Consider the following 23,901-nt stretch of genomic DNA (forward strand, 5'->3'; position numbering starts at 1 on the left):
TGACAACTCTTCTGCATGCCAATATGTGTATCATACATTGATGACAATTGATTTTTGGGATAGACAATTGGGAGTAATAGGCCTATTTATTGATAGGCCTTTGGGTTGATTGTGGGGGGGGGGTCCTCCTTATCATCATTGCTTTCCCCTTGGTTGTCCCACTCCTTTCTCTCAACTCCTGTTCTCCCAAAACCTTACATTAAGTAGAAACTGTTCAGTGTCTACAGTGGTTGATTTTTATCCTTTCCTTGATCACCCTTTTTAGGGAGTGGAAGTAGGACGGTTCATCCCATTCTTAAAGAGTTGTATTTGTTCACTAGGAGGTTTTCCTTTGCATAAGATTGAGATCTTGGCAACTTCTATCCATTTTGCCCTTTGGGCCCAACCAGGAAAATTCCAGTCCAGCTATCATGCATATTATGATGTTAGTTTTTCTAAGCTAAACCTCCTTAGGTCTTGCCCCCGATCCTCATGGCATGATCTGAAGGTGTTCTGGGGCTGTGTGTTCTTTTGCAGTCTCTTGCCTTTGCTTCACGGATGCAACAGCCCGGAGTTGGTCAGCCTTCCAGCCAAAACCAGTTCCTTCAGCAGAATCAGTTTTCCGCTTCCTCTCAAGGACTGAATGCTGCCAATGTGCCTATGGCTCAGCCCAGCAGCCAGGCGTCAGTGTCTCAAGTACGTAGACTGCTTGCTCTGATTCTCTCCATTCTCAGCTTGGAGAGGAGCACGTAATGACTGAAGGGGCTTTTTGCTGATCTGAGCATGTTTTGTAGATGTGATCAGGGAAGAGACCTTTTGTTCCTTCCCCATTTGGTAAATTTTACTTAGTATGTGACAGTGTTGGCCATCTCATCTTAGACTTGCTGCATTCAGGTGGAAGTGTTCCTTATGTGAACTTCAAACTGGATGTTTTTTTATAGGCCCAGATGTCCAGTTCTTCCTGTCCTGGGAATTCTCCTGCAATGACTCCGGGTTCTCAGGGGACCCACATTCACTGCCCCCCTCTCCCCCAACCTTCTCTGCATCGGAATTCCCCTTCTCCAGTCCCCAGTCGAACTCCTACGCCACATCACACCCCCCCAGGCATGGGGTCCCAGCAGCCTCCAGCTCCTGGAGCTTCGGCCCCTGCTCCGACACCCCCGGCGATGACCTCTGGACCACAGCCCCCGGCTCTCCACCCGACTCCAAGACAGTCGCCCACCCCTCCTCAGGCACAGCTTCCTCCCCAAGTGCAGCCTCCAGTTCCTGCTGTCCCTTCAGTTGAGCCACCCCCGCAGCAGCCCCTCTCCCAGCAGAGTGCCACGGCATCGGTGCCCACCCCGACAGCCCCGCTCCCGCCTCAGCAGCCTACGACTCCAGTAGGTGAAACCTTGCCTTTTTTCTATTCTCTGCCTTGTTCTCTGCAACCCTGCCAGATGAACTCTGTGCGCTGTTACGAGGGCCCCATGGGGGCAGGTGCCCAGCAGGCGTTCAGTACATTGGTGGTTAGCCAAGAAAAAGGGATGGGATCGGTCCTGGTGCTGAAGGAAAGGTCCCTTCTGTGATGCTCCTGCCCCGGCATACATCCCTGGAGAATCGAGGGGAGGTAGCAAGGACACTGACTAGGAGGGCCACCACCCGCCTGGCTGTGGGAGAGATTCGTTCCAGTCCGTCCATCTGGGGGGGTCTGTGGATGGTGTTCCTTGGTCATATTGCTAAATACATATAGGGAGTCTAGGCCTTGGGCTACGGAACACAGGGAGAAAAGAAACACAAAGAGGTGGATTCAGATCCACCTTCAGGCACTTAGTAGCTGTGTGATGCCAGACAGATCACCTTTGTCTGCCTTGGTTTCCCCATCTGTAAAGTGGGGCTGATAACACTTCCAGGGGTTGTTAGGAGGATCCATTGAAATCGTGTGTGTCTGGTGTTGGTAGTCGCTTTGTAAATGCTCTTTCCATCCTTTTTGGATTCCCATGTGTTTCATGGACCTAAAATATGTGAGCATCCTTATTTGTAGAAAGCCCGTTTTCCTGGTACTAGATGGATCATTCCCCATTTTTAAACTGTGTGACAGACGCCCCTTGAGCCCTGAGGAGGAGGGGGAAAAAGAGCAGGCGAGCCTTTGTTGAATAGTGAAGCAGGGACCTCTGTGTGTTTGTAGGACGGGAAGGGTCTGTCACCTCAAGGGGAGGGCGAGGGCCTTAGTGCACACCTGGCTGGGCCTGGGCCTGGCACTGTCCTTTTCACTGGGCAAAGATTGGATTATTGGGGGGCTGCTTTTTTCCCCAGTAGAGTCAGAAGCTCCTTCAGCTTTTCTTCTGACTCTTCCAAGGCACTTGGCTCATTTTCTTAAATGTGTGCTGGATACTCAGTACTTGGGTGAGAAAGAATGAACAGATATTTACAAGGTTTTGGAGGCCTGCATTTTAAAAAAATTAATCACAGCACCTGAGTGAGAGAAGTTCAAGGTACAGTGGAAAAGGTGAATTAGTAAGGACTCCCCCCCCCAAAAAAAAATAGGTGTTCTCCAGGGCACGTTTTCTTTGTAATTTGGACCCTTTGCTTTCTCCCTAGCTTTCCCAGCCTGCTGTGAGCATTGAAGGACAGGTGTCAAGCCCTCCATCAACCAGCAGCACGGAAGTGAACTCCCAGGCTGCTCCTGAGCAGCAGCCTTTGCAGGACAGTAAGATTGGCCCCAAAATGGAGGAGGATCCGTCAGAGCCAGGAGACACCCAGCCAGAGGATAAGCCGGAGGTGAGAGAAACGAATCATGCCTCGTGTGATCTGATCAGCTCTTTGGAATAAAATTCAGTGAAGAAAAACATTTGGGGGAAAAAATGAGCATGTTCTGGCTCAAATTCTGATGATAATTTACATCTCATTCATTTAATGAGATTAAGGGTCATTAAGGAAGTCATGATGTGTCCTCTTCTGAAATTGCAGGATGCTCTAGGACAGAACCATCTACTTGTCTTTCAGGTCAGAGCAGCAGCGGTGGCAGAAGACAGTAAGCTGGAAGCAATGGACACAGAAGAGAAACCAAGAGAAGTGAAGACAGAACCGAAGGAGGAGGAGGAGCAGCCGAGCACTCCAGCCACTCAGTCTTCTCCGGCCCCAGGACAGTCGAAGAAAAAAAGTAAGTCTAGGTCAGAAATGGCGAGAGGGTGGGGTGCACAGACTGGTCTGGAGCGGCACCGGGTCCTGCTTACAAGCTCAGCAAAAACGGGCCAGTGAAATCTCCCTCGTTCCCCAGATGGAGGACTGGCCGGTGCCCTTTCTGTACCAGCACCCAGCTGGTGGTTGTGGCATGTGCGTCAGAGGGAAGCAGGCGGCGCATGGGCTCCTGGGTGCCATGCGCACAGTCTTGTCCGAGCCCTTTCGTTTTGTGGGCACGGTTCATCTGAAAATACCTTTGAGTAGTCGGATTCCCTTCTTGTCCACAAGCTTCAGTAGGTTACAAGTCTTTCCAGAGGTTTCCTCCTGTTGGGTGGCTAGTGCCTCTTTTCACTTGAAGTTCAGTCACTTCATGAGCGAGTGCTACAGGGCCGCAGAACCCCAGGAGCCCCCCACAAGCTTCATCTGTGCCCATTGACACTGATGCCGTTAGCCCGACCACAGGCTAACTCACACCGCGCAGATGGGTGATTGCAAGCCGGGAGCCCCGTAGTGTAGTCCTGCCTGCCGCTCTCATCACCGGTGTTTAATGAGGTCTTGTTTGTAATAGGAACATCCTAGGACCTTGTCTGGTTTGTAAAGCATTTGAACACTTGGGGGGTGGTTTTGATCTGCTCTACCTTGCAGACACATCTCTTGATTCTGATCAATTCTAACTAGCTCATCATTTTTTAGTAACTGGACAGAGGGGATTGACCTAATTCAGGTCTCTTGACAGGACATTCTCTGGGTAGGGTTGTCTGAAATTGACAAGCTCCTCCCTCCCTCTGGAGAGATTTCTTTGTTGGTCATTGTCTTATGGTGGGGGTGGGGAGTGTTAGGGAGGGGGGAAGAGGGAAGTGGGGGGGGTGATTTTTGGATCATGCCTATCTTTTAAGTGCTCTGACTTACACAATATGTGTGCATATGTGTACACTTATTTATTTTTATTTTAAAAATAAATTTTTTTAAAGTTTTCAAGCCAGAAGAATTACGTCAGGCACTTATGCCAACTCTGGAGGCCCTTTACCGTCAGGATCCAGAATCCCTTCCCTTCCGGCAGCCTGTTGACCCTCAGCTTCTGGGAATCCCGGTATGTACATGACTGTGACCTCTTGCCCAGCACACTCCTACCCCTGAACATGGTACTATTATAATTTTTTTCATTGATTGACAGAAACCCATCTGTTACGCCATGATTTGAAGAATTAATCATTAGATGCCTGTTGACAGTTATATGCTGTGCTTTAAAATTTTCTTGTACCTTTGAAAATCCATGCATGCATTTCGCCAGCAGTGATCATGGGCAGAGAGCCTTAGGTAGTAAGAAGACATCAAAAGAGGCCATGCTGTCCCCAAAAAATAAGATAGTTGAGTCATATGTTGTTGTCATGAAGTTGGAATCCATTCCTCGAGCTCAGGATTGCTTTGCTGCCGCACTTTGCTCCACGCAGTACAGGACAGAGCATCCGCAGCTCTTGCCTAGAAAGCCTCAGATAGCTGTAGAGTAAAATTACAGCTCTGATCACCTTGCTTCCTTTGGAATTTTATTCTCTTAGAATAAAGACAGATAAATGATCCACTTGGACTTGTCTTGGAAGTCTCTCAAGTAATGCTGCCCTTACATCTGTTCTATCTTTCTAGGATTATTTTGATATAGTGAAGAGTCCTATGGATCTCTCTACCATTAAGAGGAAATTAGACACTGGACAGTACCAAGAGCCCTGGCAGTATGTGGACGATATATGGCTAATGTTCAACAACGCCTGGCTCTATAACCGAAAGACGTCGCGAGTGTACAAGTACTGCTCCAAGCTGGCTGAGGTGTTTGAGCAGGAGATCGACCCCGTCATGCAGAGCCTTGGCTATTGCTGTGGCAGAAAGGTGAGAAATGGGCTTTCCTTCGGATGTCATCTTTCTGTCCAAGACAAACCCAACCCCTCTGTCAGTGGGCCTGTCGAAGACCACGGTCTCAGCATCTGTGTCGGGTGACAGAGTCGAGGCAGGGGGGATGCCTGGGAGCCTAGCCAGTCATCTTGCCTCTCTGTGCCTCAGCCAGCTCGACAGGCCCATTGTGAGGATAGCTTCTGTTGTTGTTATTTCGTCCTTTTAAAGTAAAAGCTTCTTTCCATTACTGTACTTAAAGAAATGATGCCCATCAGAAAGAATGACTCAATCTGAAATCTGCTGTGTGGTGTATTAGAATTTTTTTTTTTAAATATAAAGCTTTTTGGTTTAGTCTTAGATTTTGAGAAGCAGAACATTAACAGATAGATGAAGATAAGTTAAAATTATGAGCTTGGCAGGTAGATGTTCCTTCTAAAGGATCTTTATTTGTCAGTTAATTGACTGTTCTTCTGGCTTGTCATTCAAACCTTTGCCGCTAACAAATTGTCTTGCAGTTGGAGTTCTCGCCCCAAACACTTTGTTGCTATGGCAAACAGCTGTGCACAATCCCTCGAGATGCCACTTACTACAGTTACCAAAACAGGTAAGCCTGACCCCACCACAGTCATACGCCATTTCTCCTGTCCCCCAGAGAGGCCACCAGGCAGCCAGGAAAGCATGGGCATGACCCTCTTTTTCAGGTAGAAAAGAATTGCCCTTCCCGTCCCCCGTGTTTCTAAAACTCAGTCATGGGGGACCTGGGATTGATCTTTGGGTCTGGCCCTGTTATTTCGTTCTCAATTGAGGCCCAAAGAGAACCAAGGAATTAGCAGTCAGAGTGATGCTAGAACCAGAACCCCTGTTCTCCTCCTGTATTTTGGAAAGTCCAGTGCTTGCCAACCCTGTGACCCCTCTAGTTCTACGTTGGTGTTCTACATCGGACTTTCAGATTGACCTAGAATCCGACATTAAATCAGATTTCTTCCTGAACTCTTTTTAAACCAGCCAGAAGTCCTTTTAAACACACTGGAAACTCATCGATGCCGGTCCTCACTTGTTCTTATGAGTTTGTCTCTGTTGGAGACATTTTTCATTGTTTCTAGCTCACAAGAAGCAGCCAGGCAGTGTCCGGTCCTTCTCTGTCCACAGAGAGGTTGATTGCAGTGAGGCCCACGACAGGGTCTTTATATTCAGATATGTGTGTGCGCGTAGACGGACAGACACACAAACAGGCCCGGTGCCCTCAGCAGTCGTCAGCAAGTGTCCCTTCTCAGTGTCAGTGGTATGTCTGCGTTGCTGCCTCAGAGGCATCACGTATGTAGTGTAACTGCCCAGTATATTCTTCTCCATATTGGCGTGCTGTGATGGCGAGGCTGGAAAACCAAATGAATTTAAACAAAAGACCACTTTAAAGCTTTAGTGGTGCCGCTTTGGTACTGAGGCCTTTCTGGCTTTGAAAAATGATTGTTTTAGTTAGCAGTGCGGCTTTGAAAAATGATTGTTTTAGTTAGCAGTGCCCATTTTTTAGGGTTTTTTAAAGTTAAGTGCACTCTTGTTAACATTTTGGTGGTAATTTGAGGGTCCATCGATTATATTTAGTGAAATATCTAAGGATAGAGTAACTACAAGTCTTTAGGAATATCTTGTATTCAAATAGCAAGTAATAGTTGTCATGAAACGTTCCCCATTGTCCTGTTCTTCCCCCACCCCCAACCCCAGGATGTTGTTGTCTTGACATATCATTTTGGCTTCTAAATTCCAACCCAGCAGTATCTGTTGATTCACCTATGTAGTTGCTGTGTGTGTGAGTCTGTGCATGCAGGTGCACGACTGTCCCTTGGTTTGGCCTTCACCCAGTTTCAGGAAAGGATTTCCCTAATAGTTAGTGCCCCGCCTCCTGACTTGTTGAAGGTCAGAACATGTGCTTGTCTCCCTTTCTCTGACTGGAGTCCTCCGTGATGGCCTTGCCTGCTAGCATCTATCACAGGAGTTTTAGGGGAAAGTAGGACTCCTCCACTCAGGGTGCTTAAGGCACTTCCCCTTCTGCATTTGTATTATTAAGACACAAGGGTGTGGGTTAACCTAGTTGGAATATTGGTTTGATTTGCTGCTTGTGATCCCATTTGAGAGACTGAATGCTAATCTGTGCTTTGCCTTGGCTTTCTGCTCTGTGTTGTCTGTTGTCCCGCGAACCCTCATTTCCTCATTTTGTTTTGAGTACGTGTGTGTGTGTGTGTGTGTGTGTGTGTGTGTGTGTGTTTTGTTTTGTTTTTTTTTCTCCCTCATGCTCGTTGTCTGCACTTGGCTCTGATTGCAAAACCCAAACCCCAACCCAAACTGTGGGTGCCCATGTACCTCCATCATTGACTGTCCTTGTCGCCGTCGATGACCTGCTCTCTGCTCCTGTCCCCCTCCTTGGCCTGCTGTGATTGGTGGCGTCGTTGCGTGGCTTGGGCTGTGTTGGGTGACCGGAACAGTTCACCCCAGTATGGCCTTCTTGCCGACAGGTATCATTTCTGTGAGAAGTGTTTCAATGAAATCCAGGGCGAGAGCGTTTCTCTGGGGGATGATCCATCCCAGCCTCAAACGTAAGTACTTGGGGCTTGTGGTCAGTGTCTGAAAAGCTTTGTCTTCTCAACCAGTTTATTTTGAAATGATAGCTCCTTGTACTCCTCTGTGTGGAGACCAGAGTCTCAATTGTACAAGTTACATGTCCTCACCCGAGAATGGTTTCCTCCGTATTCCAGACAAGGTCCCTTCAGGCTACACGGTTGGCTTCTTTTTTGTTCTTCCCCCTCTTTGCCACTTTGTGTTTTTATGGTTGGCAGAATGTTGCTGCAGAATCCCTTTCATAATTCTGTGTGCCAGACAGAGCTAATACCTGCTGGCCACTCACCATCTCTGATTTTCATTTGGGAGAGTATGCTTTGCTCCGAGATGGAAGTCACATGTTCACTCAGTGTTTGCCTGTCCTCCCCATTTACAGATGGAGGCTGGAGGGATAAGGTGATTCATCAGCCTGCTTGTAAATTGTAAAATTTGCCGAGCAAGGAATAGAGTCAGTCCTCTTGCTATCAGAAAATGGTAGAGCATGTGTCCATTTTTTTGGATTCAGAAATTCTTCAGACCGATTTTACTTTCCTGGTCTTACGAACTGTTCTCTGGCACGCCTGGAAAGAAACACCTATGCCCAACCATCCCCGAGGTCAGACCTCTTGATGAAAGCTTATTTTGGAAACAAACATAGTCTGGCCTATCTCTTGTAATCTCAAACTAGAGATCAGAAAAGTAATCTCTCTCAGACATGGACTGAAATGATGGGAGAAGAGGATGATCCTTTAGGTAGATGCCAGTGTTAACGATGTCAGAGGTTTGCTCTCAATCATATCATTTTTTGTCTGTAGTCTCTGATAAATGGAGCAGCTTGTTTCAATTACGTTAAAAGAGCAATCATCGATTCATAAAAGATGGAAATCGCAGGACTTAGAACAGATTAAACTCCATATCAGGACCATATATTGTAACTTCCCTGGCATCTCTTACTAGCTATAGTACAACAATCAGAACAGGCCCCAGCAGAGACTGAGTGGACATTACTGTGGTGCATAGAACCCAAGGAAAGTAACAACTTTCTAAGTCTAAGGCAGAATCTGTAGCCATGAATTTTAGAGTGATTAGTGGGGTAAGTGGTAGGAATTTGACGCGATCCCCATACTCCTGGAAGCACCATGATGAGCCCCATTGCTGCTGCCCGGGGCCGAGAGAGGGGTCAGTTACCTTGTTTTGAGAGATTGGTCCCTGGGGTCCTTTGAAGAAGTACCTGACAGGGCAAGTGTGAGTATTAATGTCATCGAGAAGTGATGTCACAGGCCAAAGCAGCGTTCGATCACCGTGTGTGGTCCCTTCTCTTATTTATTAATACGGTCTTAAATGTGCATGAGCATTTACTACTTGCCTGTTTTCTGTGACAAAGTTATCCTTAAATATTATCATCCTGGGTATTAGGGATGGGAATGAAATATAGTCTTTATTAATAGAAAACCTTTTTAGTTGAACTTGAATTTCACCTTAAAATAGAATTATCTTTAACTTGCTTTCTACTATCGTTTAATGATATTTTTAAATACCGTAGAAGAGTCAGTTTATAAACACTAAACTAAGACGGTGTGAATTAAGCAGACCACCTCCGATGCTATCGATGCTGTTTATTTCTGCTAGGACAGTAGAGACTAGAAAAAGTCATTTCTTTCAAAGGGCATTTTCTTAATATTGTCCCCTTTTTTCTCTCCATAGTACAATAAATAAGGAACAGTTTTCCAAAAGAAAGAATGACACACTGGATCCTGAACTGTAAGTAGTTATGGATGTGGACAGCATTTTATCATTCTCTTTCCAGAAACCCTTTAAAACCCCATGGGTCCCCCCCCCTTTTTTTCTTCAAATAGTAGTTGATGTTGCTTTTAATCAGCTGGTCTGAGGTTGTACAGTTCGGTGGTCCTGGAATGGCAGCTGCGTGGGTGCTCAGACCAATAGGGATAGACCCAGCCGTTTCTGATCTCCGTGAATAGGTATTTTGGTAGTTTATAGACCAGCCTGTCTTAACGGCACCAGCTTCGGGGATAGCTCTTCTTTGGAGCACATTTCGGTCCCTGTCATCCTCTGTGTGTTGGTCACACAGTTCTACAGTTGATGCTTTTACTTGGATCAGGAGTTGAGTAACCCTATACCAGCATTCTCCTGGTGTGAGTGCTTACATAATTCCCTTGTTTGTTTCTAGCGTGACTCCTGAGAAACAAGGGGTGTTCTGGGTCACCCCGAGAATCTGGAGAGAGAGCAAGTGGTCTCTGCTCTTTGGGGCCCACGTCAGCCTATACAAGCTCACGTCTTTGCTCATTGTGTGGGCAGAGTTGTTCTTTTTCTCCAAGTTGGTATTTCCCCTTTGTCTCCAACCTTCCCAAATTCTAATGGCCAAAGGGCACTTGCCTTTGGATGTAGCTAATCGAGTGACCGCTTTCAGTCAGGAAATCAGAAAGCAAGAGATTTCCTGGCTCATGGATGGTGGGACCTTGGCAATGCACCCTAATGAACCTGGACCTGGATTCTTTTCTGGAATGTTTTCTGAGTCTTGACCTTTGGTTACTTGGGTTTTCCAGGTTTGTTGAATGTATAGAATGTGGCCGGAAAATGCATCAGATCTGCGTCCTTCACAATGAGGTCATCTGGCCATCTGGGTAAGCAGTGATGCTAGCGTTTTTTGGCCTCTCCTGAAAAGGGCCTGAGGCCTGATATTTGAGCCAGTAGAAGACCCGTGTCTTGTCCATTGTAGAACATCCGTCCAAGGCCCGTAGACATGCAGGTGGCCCACGCAGGGATCTGGGTGGCAAATGAAGTCCGAGTTTTCTGCACACCTGTATGATAGAAAGGAGAAGGTCTATCTGTTAGTTTTGTGAAAAGTTCCTAGAGAGTTTGATCACAACTCTGGATCTGGAAGGGACTTTACGTCTTCGTTGTTACAGGTAAGACTGAGGCCTGGAGATGTCTGGTGACCTGTCTAGGGTCACATAGGTAGTTGTGGCGGAGCTGGAGGTGTGACCTCTGCACCCGCCTGGCTCCACTCAGGCCTCCCCCAGGTCTCCTCTGCTACAGACCTGACAAGCAGGTGCCCAGCTTTCGCGGGCTCCAGAGGCAGCCTCTCATCCTTCCTACCCCACCCCGAGCCTTCTTCCCCTGAGGTGCCCCCTCTGCCAGATGTCCGTTCTTTTCATGCGTCCCCCGTCTTCTAGTGAGGAGAACAATTTTTCAGTGTCACTTGCGAGACTTGGTGTGTGTCCTCATTCAGTTTCCTCTTGTTTTCGGACCTGACCAGTGAGCAGGTCAGCTCTCTGCCCCGGCTCCAAGTCAGAGCCGAGATCCCTGTGGCTCTCCCCTGGAGAGAGGCTTCCAAGTTGATCCCATACCTGTAGTGAATACTCTGTGGGTCTGGCCATTCAGCCTGTTCCGCATCTCTTCTCTCCCCATTGTCCGTGGGCATAACAGAATCCTGGCGAACAATATGACATTTTGACAGAGGTCTCAGAAGCAGAGAGTAGGTGAATGATCTTTAAGGCCATTCCCACTGATAAATCTTACCCCTTTTTGACCCTGGATCATTTGTCAGGGTGAAGGACTTTGGTGTCAAGGCCTTAATTTTCTGGGTCTGTAGTCGCAGGATTGCTGAGGTGTCCAAGTCACATCTGCAGAGGGCAAGCCTAGAAACAGGGTGATAGGAAAGAAAGCCATTCTCTGGTCTGGCCTCATGCAAAGCCAGCACGGCTTCTCCAAGAGAAGCACTTCCTTTTCTGAATGGTGACTAGCTGGACATGGACCCTGTGTAGCATTTCCCTGGGGACTGAAGTCAAACCTGTTGGCCTGTGGAGAGAGCTGGCTCATTCCATTAGCTTCTCTTTTTAGAAAATCGGTGCCCAGTGGCTGGTCCGTGGCTGGTCCTGCGTTACCTCTTTGTCCTCCGCCTTCTCGGAGCGATCCCTCAGAGTGGTTCAGCAGCCCTGTTTGTCCGTTGTTTTCATACCCAGGGCTACGGTTCGTCTGACCCAAGTGACTTCCAGGTGCAATTACTCCTCGTCCCTTAACTCTGAAGCCCTTTCCAGTAGTTTTGGGGAGGTGGCGGAAGCCTGCCCATCCCCTTCCTAGCCTCCAAATCCGGATTGCATTCTCAGACCATCAGCCAACCCAGCGTCCGCTCCCTAATGTGCCTCCAGTGGAGAGCCGGTGTCTGGGAGCCCAAGGCTCAGGTCTCTTCTTGGTTCTTTCTGGCGATGCCGTTTTGTGCCTGTGTCAGGCACCAGAAGTTGCAGCCGTGTCGTCCTTTTTGACCAGACTTGGGAAGTTGTCAGTCCCATCTTGGTACATGCCTTTGGAAGGCTACGGCCCTCTCACGCCGTTCAGTCTGTCCCCTTCCCTCAGCACAGAGGCCCCCTCTTCTTCCTCAGACTTTGACTGAGTGACCTTTCACCTGAAAACACCTGTCTCCCTCCGCACTCTGTGACTGTCACCTTTCTTCCCCCCTCTATGGCATTCTGATTCAGGCTCATCCTTGGGACTCTCTGTATCTGGGCTCATTAGTCTTTATTTCCACGCGGAATCCTTACTTCCTGGTTGGTTTTTATTGTCACATTGATTAAATGATTAGTGTCATCGTGTAACATCTTGAGTTCTTCATCTCCCCTCTCCAAGGCTCCTGGAAGGGGAGCACTCCCTCCTGAAGCCCAGGGCACTTTTTTTAGACACCAAGCCTGTCCTGCCTTGTCCTAGGCCGAATCTTAAGAAGACCATGCTGGCTAAGAGCTGACTCTTGCATTCCTCTGAGAGTGTCTGTCTTGTGCTTTGCCCACATTGCTACCCACACACATCCTGAAAGGTATCCCTGCAGATTCTTCAAGGAAGATTCCTCCGAGGGTTCCCCCATGTTGCCATGCACCCCTTCACTGGCAGTGTTGCAAGAATGCAAGACCATTGCCTCTCAGGTACAGCTTGGACTTGATGGTCTCCCCCAGCCCAGTGACTGTCTGCGATGCCTTCCTAATAGCCCATTTTTCTACAGATAGAATAGGAAGGTCCTTTCTCTTCTCAGTAGTTTGGAAAGCCTGCCTTCTCTTTTTAGTTTAATTTCCTTTTCTACCCCATATGAGATTCAGTAAGCACATGTCTTTTTTGTTTTTTATTCTAACTGTAGATTTGTTTGTGATGGGTGTCTGAAGAAAACTGGACGAACTCGGAAAGAAAACAAGTTTTCAGCTAAAAGTATGTCACCACCTTCTTGGTAACTGAATTTAATGTAGTTCTGGAAAAGTGTCAGTGAAAAGTAACAAAGGATGCTATGACAGTTCCTCCCTCTTGATGGATTTGGTCCATTTGGGGAATTAGTTGGTGCAGGCAGCTTATTTATGCCTTTGTGAGGATCGAGAGTTACTGGGTACAGCTGAAGGCCAGGGCTTCCTGTGGCTGAGATGGCCCCCACACATGAGCATCATCTGAGTTTAGTAAACTGAAGTACTGTTAAGATTGAATTATTTAAATATGTTTTAACTAACACTATAACAGCTATACATGAATGACATTCCAAATACTGCCCTGAAATTCAGAGTTTGAAAGGAGGGCATGCTATTACAACATAAGTGTGTCTTGTCTCCAGTTTTTCCTTCCCTTCACATTTGCTCTGTGGCCTCCATGTTGCTGTTGACTTGGGGCCCTTCTGTGGTCACAGTCAGTGTGTATGCTCCTGTACTGCTGCATTATTTTGTTGTCGTTCTGGTCTTTTTTTTCCCCATAACATATATGTGTTCAGGACTTTCCAGTAGTTAACTTGGTTTCAGCAGAGCCGATCATTTTATTAAAGAGCATTTTCTTCACCCACAATTTGATGAGATTTTACAGATAAGGAATTGTAAGCTTTTTGCAGAATTTCAGAACTGATATTTTACCTCACACCCAGCATGTTGGCAAAGATCACCCAAAAATAGATTGGAAGGGTCAGTGTCGGTGGGCCTGCAGGAACCCCTGCATGTTTTCACTGTTGGAGCTATTCATTGGTCCAGCCATATCTGATAGATGCTTTTTTTAAAAAGCGGTAAAATATACGTATCTATCCAGAGATCCCACTTCTGGGCATGGACCTCAAGTTGGTCATCACACATTGATCAAGATTTCCATAATCGCTTTTGGTGTTGGTCAAAAACAGATTTAGAATGGTCGACCCCAGTTAACTGTACATGAATGTAATTGGAATTTTAACGGTGCCATGAAGAATTCAGAGCAGCACGGGAAGATTCCTCTGCCCTCCTCGTGGGAATAAAGGACTGTGGCTGTGAAATGCTCCATATTCTGTTGAGCAGAGTTGATATGTTGGTTTGTTGAATTACTTGGAGTGTCCTTTCCATTCTTTGTTGCTAGGAATGACCCACTACCTCGGAGAGGGATAAGTTTAGAAATAAAATATGATATGCATGCAAAAGATACCAGTGAAAACTTATTTTTATAGAAATGAGAAGTGGTGGGAGTGTGCATTGTATGTATGTCTGTCCAGTATGAGATCTTTTGGTGTTCATAATGATCTCACATGTTGACCAGTGGTCCCATTCTCTGGTCAACTGTAAGAAATGTGCCTGTGGCTTGTTTTTGAATATCATTTTGGTTTATCTAGGATTGCCATCTACCAGGCTTGGTACCTTCCTAGAAAACCGAGTAAATGACTTTCTGAGACGGCAGAATCACCCAGAGTCAGGAGAGGTCACGGTTCGGGTTGTTCATGCTTCAGACAAAACGGTCGAAGTGAAGCCAGGCATGAAAGCGAGGTGGGTCTCTGCCATTGCACTAGCCACTGTAGAGGCGGGCTTTGGGTGGGTGGGTGGGGGTCCTGACCTCTGCTGTCTGGCTCTATACATGTGTCTTCCACCTAACCAGCTGTGTATCATTCTGGATCCCATAGATTTGTTGACAGTGGCGAGATGGCGGAATCCTTCCCTTACCGAACAAAGGCCCTCTTCGCCTTTGAGGAAATAGATGGTGTTGACTTGTGCTTTTTTGGCATGCATGTTCAGGAGTATGGGTCTGACTGCCCTCCGCCCAACCAGAGGTAAGGGGCACCCTGGGCACGGTGGGACGTGCGGAGTTAGGAGGTGGGGGGACGACAGGCATGTTACCCGTCATCAAGCACTCGGAAGACTATAACGTATTTGTGAGACAAACCTTGTCCTGCTTGGCCCCAGAGGGCAGGGGATGAGGAACACAACTTTCAAGTTCCTTCCACGGAGGAGGAGGCTGTCTGGGCTGATCTGGGTGGCTCAGAGGCCCCTTCCTTCCAGCTGTGAGATTCTGCAGTGAAGTACCTTCATTATAAGGCAGAATTCAGAAGTGTCCTTTTTTTAGCATCTGCTATGTTAACCTGAGGAGAAGTGGTCTACAGATTGTCAAGAAAAGGGCCTGAGGACAGTTATTAGCTGATTCTCTTCTGGCGAGAGAAGGGATGTTATCCAGGGTAGTGGGAGGTACGTGGCCAGGGTAGCAGTCGTTCCTGTGACCTGAGGCAGCAGTGGGAAGGAGGCACGTAGGACCTACCTCCTGGAAGGAAGTCGAGTGACCCTGAAAGTGTTTACTGGAGAATTTCTCTTCTTCACGACAGTGCCCGCTGGAGTGTCTGTCCTCATATGAGTGGCCAGTTCAGCAACATTTGATTTGCTCTTTTTCCTTCCTGTCTTTTTAGGAGGGTCTATATATCTTACCTCGACAGTGTTCATTTTTTCCGTCCCAAATGCTTCAGGACTGCGGTCTATCATGAAATCCTAATTGGCTACTTAGAATATGTCAAGAAGTTAGGGTAAGTGTGTCAGTACTGGCGTGACTTAATGATGCTGGGGACCAGGTAGGGAGCCGGCGTACGCTGCTGGGTTTTAAAAAGCTTACACGTGAAGGATCCCTTTACTTTCTGAGATCATGTAATTGTCCTCGGGCGGGCCTATAAATCCCACGTCATGGCATTTGCCTGTTCCCCTTCGCTGTCTCCTGCGTAAGTAGTCTAAGTGATGTCTCCATTTGTGCCTGCACCTGAGAATATTCTAGACTGTCCCAGGCATGTAGCTGTTTGGCTAAGACCTCCTCCCAGGGTCAGGCAGTGGTGGAACCAAACGAACATTGAGGACGTTTTTCCACTCCACTCCTGCCCCCCAAGGAAATAATTATCCTGTTGATTTGGGTGTGCTTGTCCTAGTGAGTGTGGGAGAACGCTCGTAGGATGCTCCTTCTAGGTCCTTGGGTGTGGCCTTTTGACCGAGTCCAGGTTTGACAGAACAAACCCTTTTATTGAAGCAATTTGTTCTGTCAAGTTTGGATTCAGTCAGAGGGCCACACTTGAGGACCTAGAGGGCCACAGGTCCCGTCTCTCCCACCCCCTTCGCTTGTCCTGTGCTAGTGCAGACCCTTAAGCTCTCTTTGACTTTAGCACAGATTCTGCCATTCCCAGTAAATATGTCAGTCACCTCTCCTCCCATGCTCTCCCCACATGTGATCCCTTTGTGGAAACTGGCATTTTCAGGAACACCCCAGACCTTACTGCTGAGCAGGGATGGCTCTCATTCATCAGCAGCAGAACTCAGTTGGCTTCTGTGTGGCAGTGACAGCGTGAAGTCATTCCTTCAGTGTGCCGTGTGCCTTCCCTCTGAGCTCTGCTGCCAGCAGCGGCCCCCTCCTAGCTGTGCTTGGCCTAAGGGCAGGGTCGGTGCAGGACTTTGTGTTTATCTCTTCACCACCCCCACACACACACACACACGCCCTGCACACCTCCCCCCATAGTTTAAGTTACATTGATTTTTGACAGAGAAAAAATAACATATTGGTTCTCAATGAACACCTCCTTGGGCTAGGTACACAACGGGGCACATCTGGGCCTGCCCGCCGAGTGAAGGCGACGACTACATCTTTCACTGCCATCCTCCCGATCAGAAGATCCCCAAACCCAAGCGACTGCAGGAGTGGTACAAGAAGATGTTGGACAAGTCCGTATCCGAGCGCATCGTCCACGATTACAAGGTGGGTTCTGCTGTAGACGCTAACTGGCCTCTGGCTGTACTCAGGAAGACGTGATGAGGTCACAGACTCCACTGGAAATGGCCCAGATAAAGGAACCCCTGCTGGCCACGTATTGGCTCAGAAGGTTGCATATTGGCGTGTTTTGTCCCGTTCAGCCTTCGCTGGTGTTGCGGGCTGTGTATCTGATGCCTCGGCCTCAGTGGACGCTAGAGGAGGATGGAAAACCGTTTCCGTTCTGTTCCTCCCGGGGCACTATCCCTTATCAGACAGAGTTTTGGGAAGGAGCAGAAGTAGCCGGCGGACTCGGGGCTCCTCTGTCCCTGGGCAGGGCCGCCGGCCCCTTCCTGCGGGTGGTAATTAGCTGCTTGTGTGTTGTGTAGGATATTTTTAAACAAGCCACAGAAGATCGTTTAACAAGCGCAAAGGAGCTTCCGTATTTTGAGGGGGATTTCTGGCCCAACGTGTTGGAGGAGAGCATCAAGGAGCTGGAGCAGGAAGAGGAAGAGCGGAAGAGGGAGGAGAACACGAGCAGCGAGAGCGCAGATGTAAGTCCCCACCCCCACGACTCCCCGCTGCACCCCACATGCTTCTCTCTGTCGAGAGGAGCGCTCGCACTGTGCCGTTAGGAATGACCAGGCTAGGACCAGGAACAAAGGTAAGCTGGAGGGGGAACATGGGGACTCCAGTCCTGGGGGCAGGTCACCAATGTCGGAAAAGAGACAAGCCAGCCCCCACACACAGCCAGGAAGGGGACATGGGTCTTATTCCTATCTTCTTGTCTGGTTCTTAAATAGGGCCCTAGAATGTTAGGGCAGGGCGGACCTCAGACCCCGTCTGTTTCAATGGGAGCCATCCCCAGTGCGGCTGACCTGGTGCTGGCAGGCAGAGGCCGGCACCTGGGCCCCACAGGGTCTGGACATAGCTAGACTGCTTAGGAGTGGGTACCTGTGGGGGTGCCCCAGCATTCTTCTCTCTGCCGGGCCACTACTCCCCAAAGGGCCCCATAGCGGGGGGCCTGTGTCTCTCTAGGAGGGGTCCGTCCCGACCCCTGGGCATGGGCCAGTTTCTGCCAAGATTCACACTCCTTCAGGATGCAGCCTCCCTGCCCCTAACGCAAGGGGCTCCTTTCCCATGCTCTCTCCGGGCGTAAACCGTTGATGTCCGTCCTGTGCTTCCTTCAGGTGACTAAGGGAGACAGCAAGAGCGCCAAAAAGAAGAACAACAAGAAAACAAGCAAAAACAAAAGCAGCCTGGGCCGAGGCAGCAAGAAGAAGCCGGGCATGCCCAGCGTCTCCAACGACCTCTCGCAGAAGCTCTACGCTACCATGGAGAAGCACAAGGAGGTGAGGGGGGGCTGGCCGCGGCTTCGGAGAGCCGGGGAATGGCCCCAGCCTCAGACCTGTGAACGCTGCACATAGGGTCCTGGCTCCTTGTTGCGGAAAGAGGGGCCAGGGCGTCTGACCTTGTTGTTTCGGTCATCTGTGGCTGCTGAGTGAGCCTCAGTTTTGCCTGTTTGATGGGTGGGATGGGGCACCCCCTTGTCACTGGCATCTCGGCTCTTTCACCCTCCAATTTGTATGAGCAGCCAAAATGGTTTTAGCGTAAGAAAGAAGACCCCATTGGCCACCCAACTTCTTCACCTTGAAATGTTGATAATGAATGTGTTAGAGATGTCCTCTTGAGTCTGGGGTCAGGAGACGGGATGACATCAGCCCAGCTTTTCCGTAATGAACTAGCAAGTGGAAGGGACTGGCTTGCTAGAATCATGCCCCCAGGCACTTGTCTCGTTTTGGGGAGTTTCTCCATGTCTACACAGGTTGTTGAGGGTGTTTGGGGAATTTCGTTGGGGTTTGTGTAAGTGTTTTCAGAATCATCGGGATGGTGCGGGCAGGGGAGTGATTGCTGCTTGAGATTTCTGTCTGCGGCGTGAACCGCTCATCCTCACGTAGGAAGTAAGCCCTTGTAGGAAGTGAGGGTTGAACACGGACAGGTATCAAAGAAAGCACATGTCTTTCAGAACCATTTGTTCTAACAAGATCAGTTCAGCGTGGTCTTTAGGGGCCATTTTATGGCCTCAAGGAAGTAGCTCTCTTGTATAAAGCATTTCTTTCTAGTGGTGTTCCTCGTTAGGGAATTTTACTCGTTGGCTTTATAGAGCTACATTTCAGGACGTGTATGTGTGTGTGTGTGTGTGTGTGTGTGTGTGTGTGAGTGTGTGTGAGAGAGAGAGAGAGAGAGAGAGAGAGAGAGAGAATTCATGGGAACAGGGGAATGGGAAAGTGCAGAGAGTCCAGCTGAATCTAGTGGTTCTAAAGTCAGTGTTAGGGGCAGCTAGGTGGCACAGTGGGTAAAGCACCGGCCCTGGAGTCAGGAGGACCTGAGTTCAAATCCAGCCTCAGACAATTGACGCTCACTAACTGTATGACTCTGGGCAAGTCACCTAACCCCAATTGCCTTACCAAAAACAAAAATAAAATATTTTTAAGTCAGTGTTAGTTCCAACATAGCACGCCACCACCTGAATCATTTTTCCCAAACTGGAACCGTTTTAAGACAGTACAAGTAATGTCTTCGAAACTCACTGAGAATAAAAAGAGATGTTGGGAGGGAGGGAAGTCCCGTATGTTTGTGGAACAGTGCCAGGAGGAGGGGACGGTTGGAGACGGTTTTTTCCTTCTTTCCCTGTGCAGAGCAGTAGCGCTCAGAGGCAGCGAATGCACGTTTTCTTTTGCTCTCCTGAGCTCATTGAAGGAGGCAATCCCCAGAGCCTCGTCTGCCTCCCTCTGCACACCCTTCCACCAGGGCAGCGCTGGCGTCTTTTTTACAGACGCCCGTGAGCGAGGCCGCACCAAGGGCGCCGATGGTGCCTGAGGTCCGGCAGAATCCATGCCTGTTGTCGGTTCATTCTGGAGGGTCGGTGTGGACAGGCCGTCCTCGTTTCCCATGTCACAGAAAGACGCTCTCTGTTCCAGGTCTTCTTTGTGATCCGCCTCATCGCCGGCCCCGCCGCCAACTCACTGCCCCCCATCGCCGAACCCGACCCGCTCATCCCCTGCGATCTGATGGATGGCCGCGATGCCTTCCTCACCCTGGCCAGGGACAAGCACCTGGAGTTCTCCTCGCTGCGCAGGGCCCAGTGGTCGACCATGTGCATGTTGGTGGAGCTACACACCCAGAGCCAAGACCGCTTTGTCTACACCTGCAACGAATGCAAGCACCACGTGGAGACGCGATGGCATTGCACGGTCTGTGAGGTGAGCTTGTCCTGCCGGGGCCCCGGGGCAGGGTGGGGAGGGGGTTGGGGGGGGGGACCGTGGCATGAACGGGGGCATGAACGGGGGCCTGTGCGTTGGGAGAGGTCTCACCCGCCCCGCCCCTCCCTCCGCTCTCCCAGGACTACGACCTGTGCATCACCTGCTACAACACCAAGAACCACGAGCACAAGATGGAGAAGCTGGGCCTGGGCCTGGACGACGAGAGCGGCGGCCAGCAGGCGGCGGCCACGCAGAGCCCCGGGGACTCGCGCCGCCTGAGCATCCAGCGCTGCATCCAGTCTCTGGTGCACGCCTGCCAGTGCCGCAACGCCAACTGCTCGCTGCCCTCCTGCCAGAAGATGAAGCGCGTGGTGCAGCACACCAAGGGCTGCAAGCGCAAGACCAACGGCGGCTGCCCCATCTGCAAGCAGCTCATTGCGCTGTGCTGCTACCATGCCAAGCACTGCCAGGAGAACAAGTGCCCGGTGCCCTTCTGCCTCAACATCAAGCACAAGCTGCGGCAGCAGCAGCTGCAGCACCGCCTGCAGCAGGCCCAGATGCTGCGCCGCAGGATGGCCAGCATGCAGCGCGCCGGCCTGGCGGGCCAGCAGCAGGGCCTGCCCTCGCCCGCCCCGGCCGCGCCTGCCAGCCAGCAGCCGCCCGCGCCGCCCACGCCGCAGCCCCAGGCCCCTCCCGCGCCACCCAATGCCGCCCCGCCCTACGGCCCGCCCAGGGCGCCGCCGCCAGGGGCCGCGTCCCAGGGCAAGGGGGCCGGCCGGGCCACCCCTCCGGCTCCGCCTCAGACCTCCCAGCCGCCCGCGCAGGGGCCCCCGCCGGCGGCCGTGGAGATGGCCATGCAGATCCAGCGGGCCGCTGAGACGCAGCGCCAGATGGCCCACGTGCAGATCTTCCAACGGCCCGTCCAGCACCAGATGCCACCGATGGCTCAGATGGCCCCCGTGGGCGTGAACCCTCCCCCGATGGCCCGGGGTCCCGGCAGCGGCGGCCACGTGGACCAGGGGCTGGGGCCGGCGGGGATGCAGCAGCAGCCCCCCTGGGCCCAGAGCGGCCTGCCACAGCCGCAGCAGTTCCAGCCGGGCGTGCAGAGGCCCGCTGTGATGTCAGGGAGCCAGCCCGGGCAGCCCGTGAACGTGGCCACCCAGCCGGGCCTGGGCCAGGTGCCCGCCGTGGCCCCGGCCAAACAAGGCTCCCTGCCGCAGGCGGCCTTGCAGAACCTCCTGAGGACTCTGCGGTCCCCCAGCTCGCCCATGCAGCAGCAACAAGTGCTCAACATCCTCCACGCCAACCCCCAGCTGCTGGCCGCCTTCATCAAGCAGCGGGCAGCCAAGTACGTCACCCAGAACCCCCAGGGCCAGCCCGCCGTGCCAGGCCAGCAGGGCGTGCACCCCAACCCGGCCGTGCAGACCATGAACCCCATGCAGGCCGGCGTGCAGCGGGCTGGCCTGCCCCCGCCGCAGCCGCAGCCCCAGCCCCAGCCCCCGCCGGCCATGGGCGGGGTGAGCCCCCAGGCCCAGCAGATGAACATGAACCATGGGGGCATGTCAGCACAGTTCCGGGAGCTGCTCATGAGGCGGCAGCAGCAGCAGCTGCTTGACCAGCAGCGGCAGCAGCAGCAGCAGCAGCAGGGGGTGGGCCCCGCCATGGGCGGCCACAGCCAGTTCCCCCAGCCCCAGGGGCTGGGCTACCCCCAGCCCCAGCAGCAGCAGCAGCGGATGCAGCACCACATGCAGCAGATGCAGCCGGGGGGCATGGGACAGATGAGCCAGCTCCCGCAGGCCCTGGGGGCCGAGCCGGCGGCCAGCCTGCAGCAGGCCTACCAGCAGCGGCTGCTTCAGCAGCAGATGGGCTCCCCGGCTCCGCCAAACCCCATGAGCCCCCAGCAGCACATGCTCCCGAGCCAGGCCCAGTCCCCCACCTCCAGGGCCAACAGATCCCCCCGTCGCTCACCGGCCAAGTGCGCTCCCCCCAGCCCGTCCCGTCCCCTCGGCCCCAGTCCCAGCCACCCCACTCCAGCCCTTCCCCCCGGATGCAGCCGCAGCCTTCCCCACACCACGTCTCCCCGCAGACCAGCTCCCCGCACCCGGGACTGGTGGCCGCCCAGGCGAACGCCATGGAGCAAGGGCACTTCGCCAGCCCGGACCAGAGTGCCATGCTTTCCCAGCTGGCGGGCAACCCCGGCATGGCAGGCCTCCACGGGGCAGGCGCCACGGACCTGGGGCTGAGCGCTGATAGCTCAGACTTGAATTCAAACCTTTCACAGAGTACACTAGACATACACTAGAGATACCTTGTAGCATTTTGGGAGCAAAAAAAAAAAAACTTATTTTCTCTTAAGACTTTTTGTACTGAAGACAAAATTTTTTTGAATCTTTCTTAGCCTAAAAGACAATTTTCCCCGGAACACATCTGAACTGGGCAGCAAGAGCTTGTGGTTTAAAACAGAAAGCAAACTTTGAACCTGAGGGATGACAGAATTAAAAGAATCTATTTTTGTTATGGCTGGTCCCCCGCCAGTCCTCCTTACCTTCCTGTCCCGTCCCCTGCCAGTCCTCCTTCCCGTCCCTCCTGTGTGTGCAGTGCAGGGTCAAGGCCACATGCTCCTTCCTTGCACCTCCAATACAGTTTATTATTTTTTTTTAAATTAATGAAAATATGTAATATTGATAGTTATTATTTACTGGTGCAGATGGTTGACATTTCTCCCTATTCTTTTTCCTCATGATACCATGGCAGAAGAGTTAACTCACGACCATTTCTTAAACCAGAGGACAAAAGGGGTTAATGTTGCTTTAAAAAAAAAATACATATTATATATATATAAATATATATAAATATATATTAAAAAAATACCAATTTTTCCTCTTTGGGTGCAAAGATGTTCATTCTTTTAAAAATGTTTGAAAAGAAAAAAGATGAAATAGTCCAGTCCCCCCTTTGAGTCCACTTTTGTCCTCCAGACATTTTCTCTACAAGAGGTCGAGCGTAAAACTTCAAGTATTAAAATAATTTGTACGTGTAGAGAGAACAGCAAGGACGTCTTCAGACTATCCAGGGGTAGCTGCCACGTGGATGTAGGATATATATCGTGGTTTTGTTTCTTGAAAGAATTTTTTTGTTATTTTTACATCTAACAAAGGAAAAAAGAAAAAAAGAGGGTAAGAATTCCAAGGGGATGATTTTAACATGCAAAGATGTCCCTGGGGTTACTTCTTTACGCTTGCTTTCTTTCCCTTCTCCTTCCCTCCCTCTTCCACTTTCTGTAAAACTTGAAAATAGAAAGCAAAAAAAAAAACCCTCAAATGTTGTAAATCATGCAATTAAAGTTGATTACTTATAAATATGAACTTTGGATCACTGTATAGACTGTTAAAATGGCTTTCTTATTACCTATTGTTAAATAAACTGTGTGAGACAGAGTGCCTCATTTTTCCTGTTTTGCTTCCCCTCCAACACAAGTCAGTATTGGTTGTGGTTCAGAAAAGTGTGCCGCATAGCCATGTTCGCCAGCCAGAAAACCTGATGCAAATAGTGTGGTCAGTGTTTACAGCCAAGATTGACCGCAGCGATGAAGGAGTTTCTTGTCAACCCCTCCCTCACCTGCCAGGTGCCGGAGCGTTAGGACTTCCTCCCTGTTTAGATGTTGGGGCAGGAGCCGAGCTCAATTCCTTCCTTTCATTTTTTTCCTCAAGTGATTCTAATGGTCCCTTTGGAGAGACTGTAGATTCCTGGTGATTCTCTTGGGATGTCTTTGTAGGCTGGATGAGAGGATGCTAAGGTGGATTCAAAGCTGATTTTAAAAATTTGACACCGAAGTTAGGTTAGATGGCCACCTGTCTGTCTAAAGAGATCCTCTTCTGTGGCCTGCCACAACTAATTGTAAAGACCAGGCACAGAGGTGGATTAAGTCTTTCTGTAGCACTTTCCAGTTTTCCAAAGCAATCGGCCCTACAAAATCCTGTAGCGCAGGATGTGGGTATGCGGTAGGTGCTTAATAAGTCTTTAACAGCAGTAGCATTGATAGCTC

The 23,901-nt window shown here is 50.3% G+C and overlaps 1 protein-coding gene across 1 annotated transcript in view; it reads left to right on the plus strand.

Moving 5' to 3' along the window:
- Window positions 1-23,293, plus strand: part of EP300 (EP300 lysine acetyltransferase) — an 81,455-nt gene extending 58,162 nt beyond the window's left edge. Inside the window, 20 exon segments of the mRNA XM_020982691.2 lie at window positions 517-675; window positions 921-1,358; window positions 2,557-2,736; window positions 2,962-3,118; window positions 4,110-4,228; window positions 4,780-5,019; window positions 5,538-5,626; window positions 7,530-7,610; window positions 9,316-9,372; window positions 10,176-10,253; window positions 12,755-12,822; window positions 14,222-14,372; window positions 14,507-14,653; window positions 15,281-15,394; window positions 16,437-16,602; window positions 16,983-17,147; window positions 17,784-17,945; window positions 19,575-19,856; window positions 19,997-21,782; window positions 21,785-23,293. Of these exon segments, the coding sequence (XP_020838350.1) occupies window positions 517-675; window positions 921-1,358; window positions 2,557-2,736; window positions 2,962-3,118; window positions 4,110-4,228; window positions 4,780-5,019; window positions 5,538-5,626; window positions 7,530-7,610; window positions 9,316-9,372; window positions 10,176-10,253; window positions 12,755-12,822; window positions 14,222-14,372; window positions 14,507-14,653; window positions 15,281-15,394; window positions 16,437-16,602; window positions 16,983-17,147; window positions 17,784-17,945; window positions 19,575-19,856; window positions 19,997-21,782; window positions 21,785-22,158 (5,013 nt within the window). The 3' untranslated portion in view covers window positions 22,159-23,293.
- Window positions 23,294-23,901: the final 608 nt, after the last annotated feature.

The sequence above is a fragment of the Phascolarctos cinereus genome, unplaced genomic scaffold (genome assembly GCF_003287225.1).
Source record: "Phascolarctos cinereus isolate Bilbo 61053 unplaced genomic scaffold, phaCin_HiC Scaffold_1;HRSCAF=81, whole genome shotgun sequence".
In the NCBI taxonomy this organism is placed as follows: Eukaryota; Metazoa; Chordata; class Mammalia; order Diprotodontia; family Phascolarctidae; genus Phascolarctos; species Phascolarctos cinereus.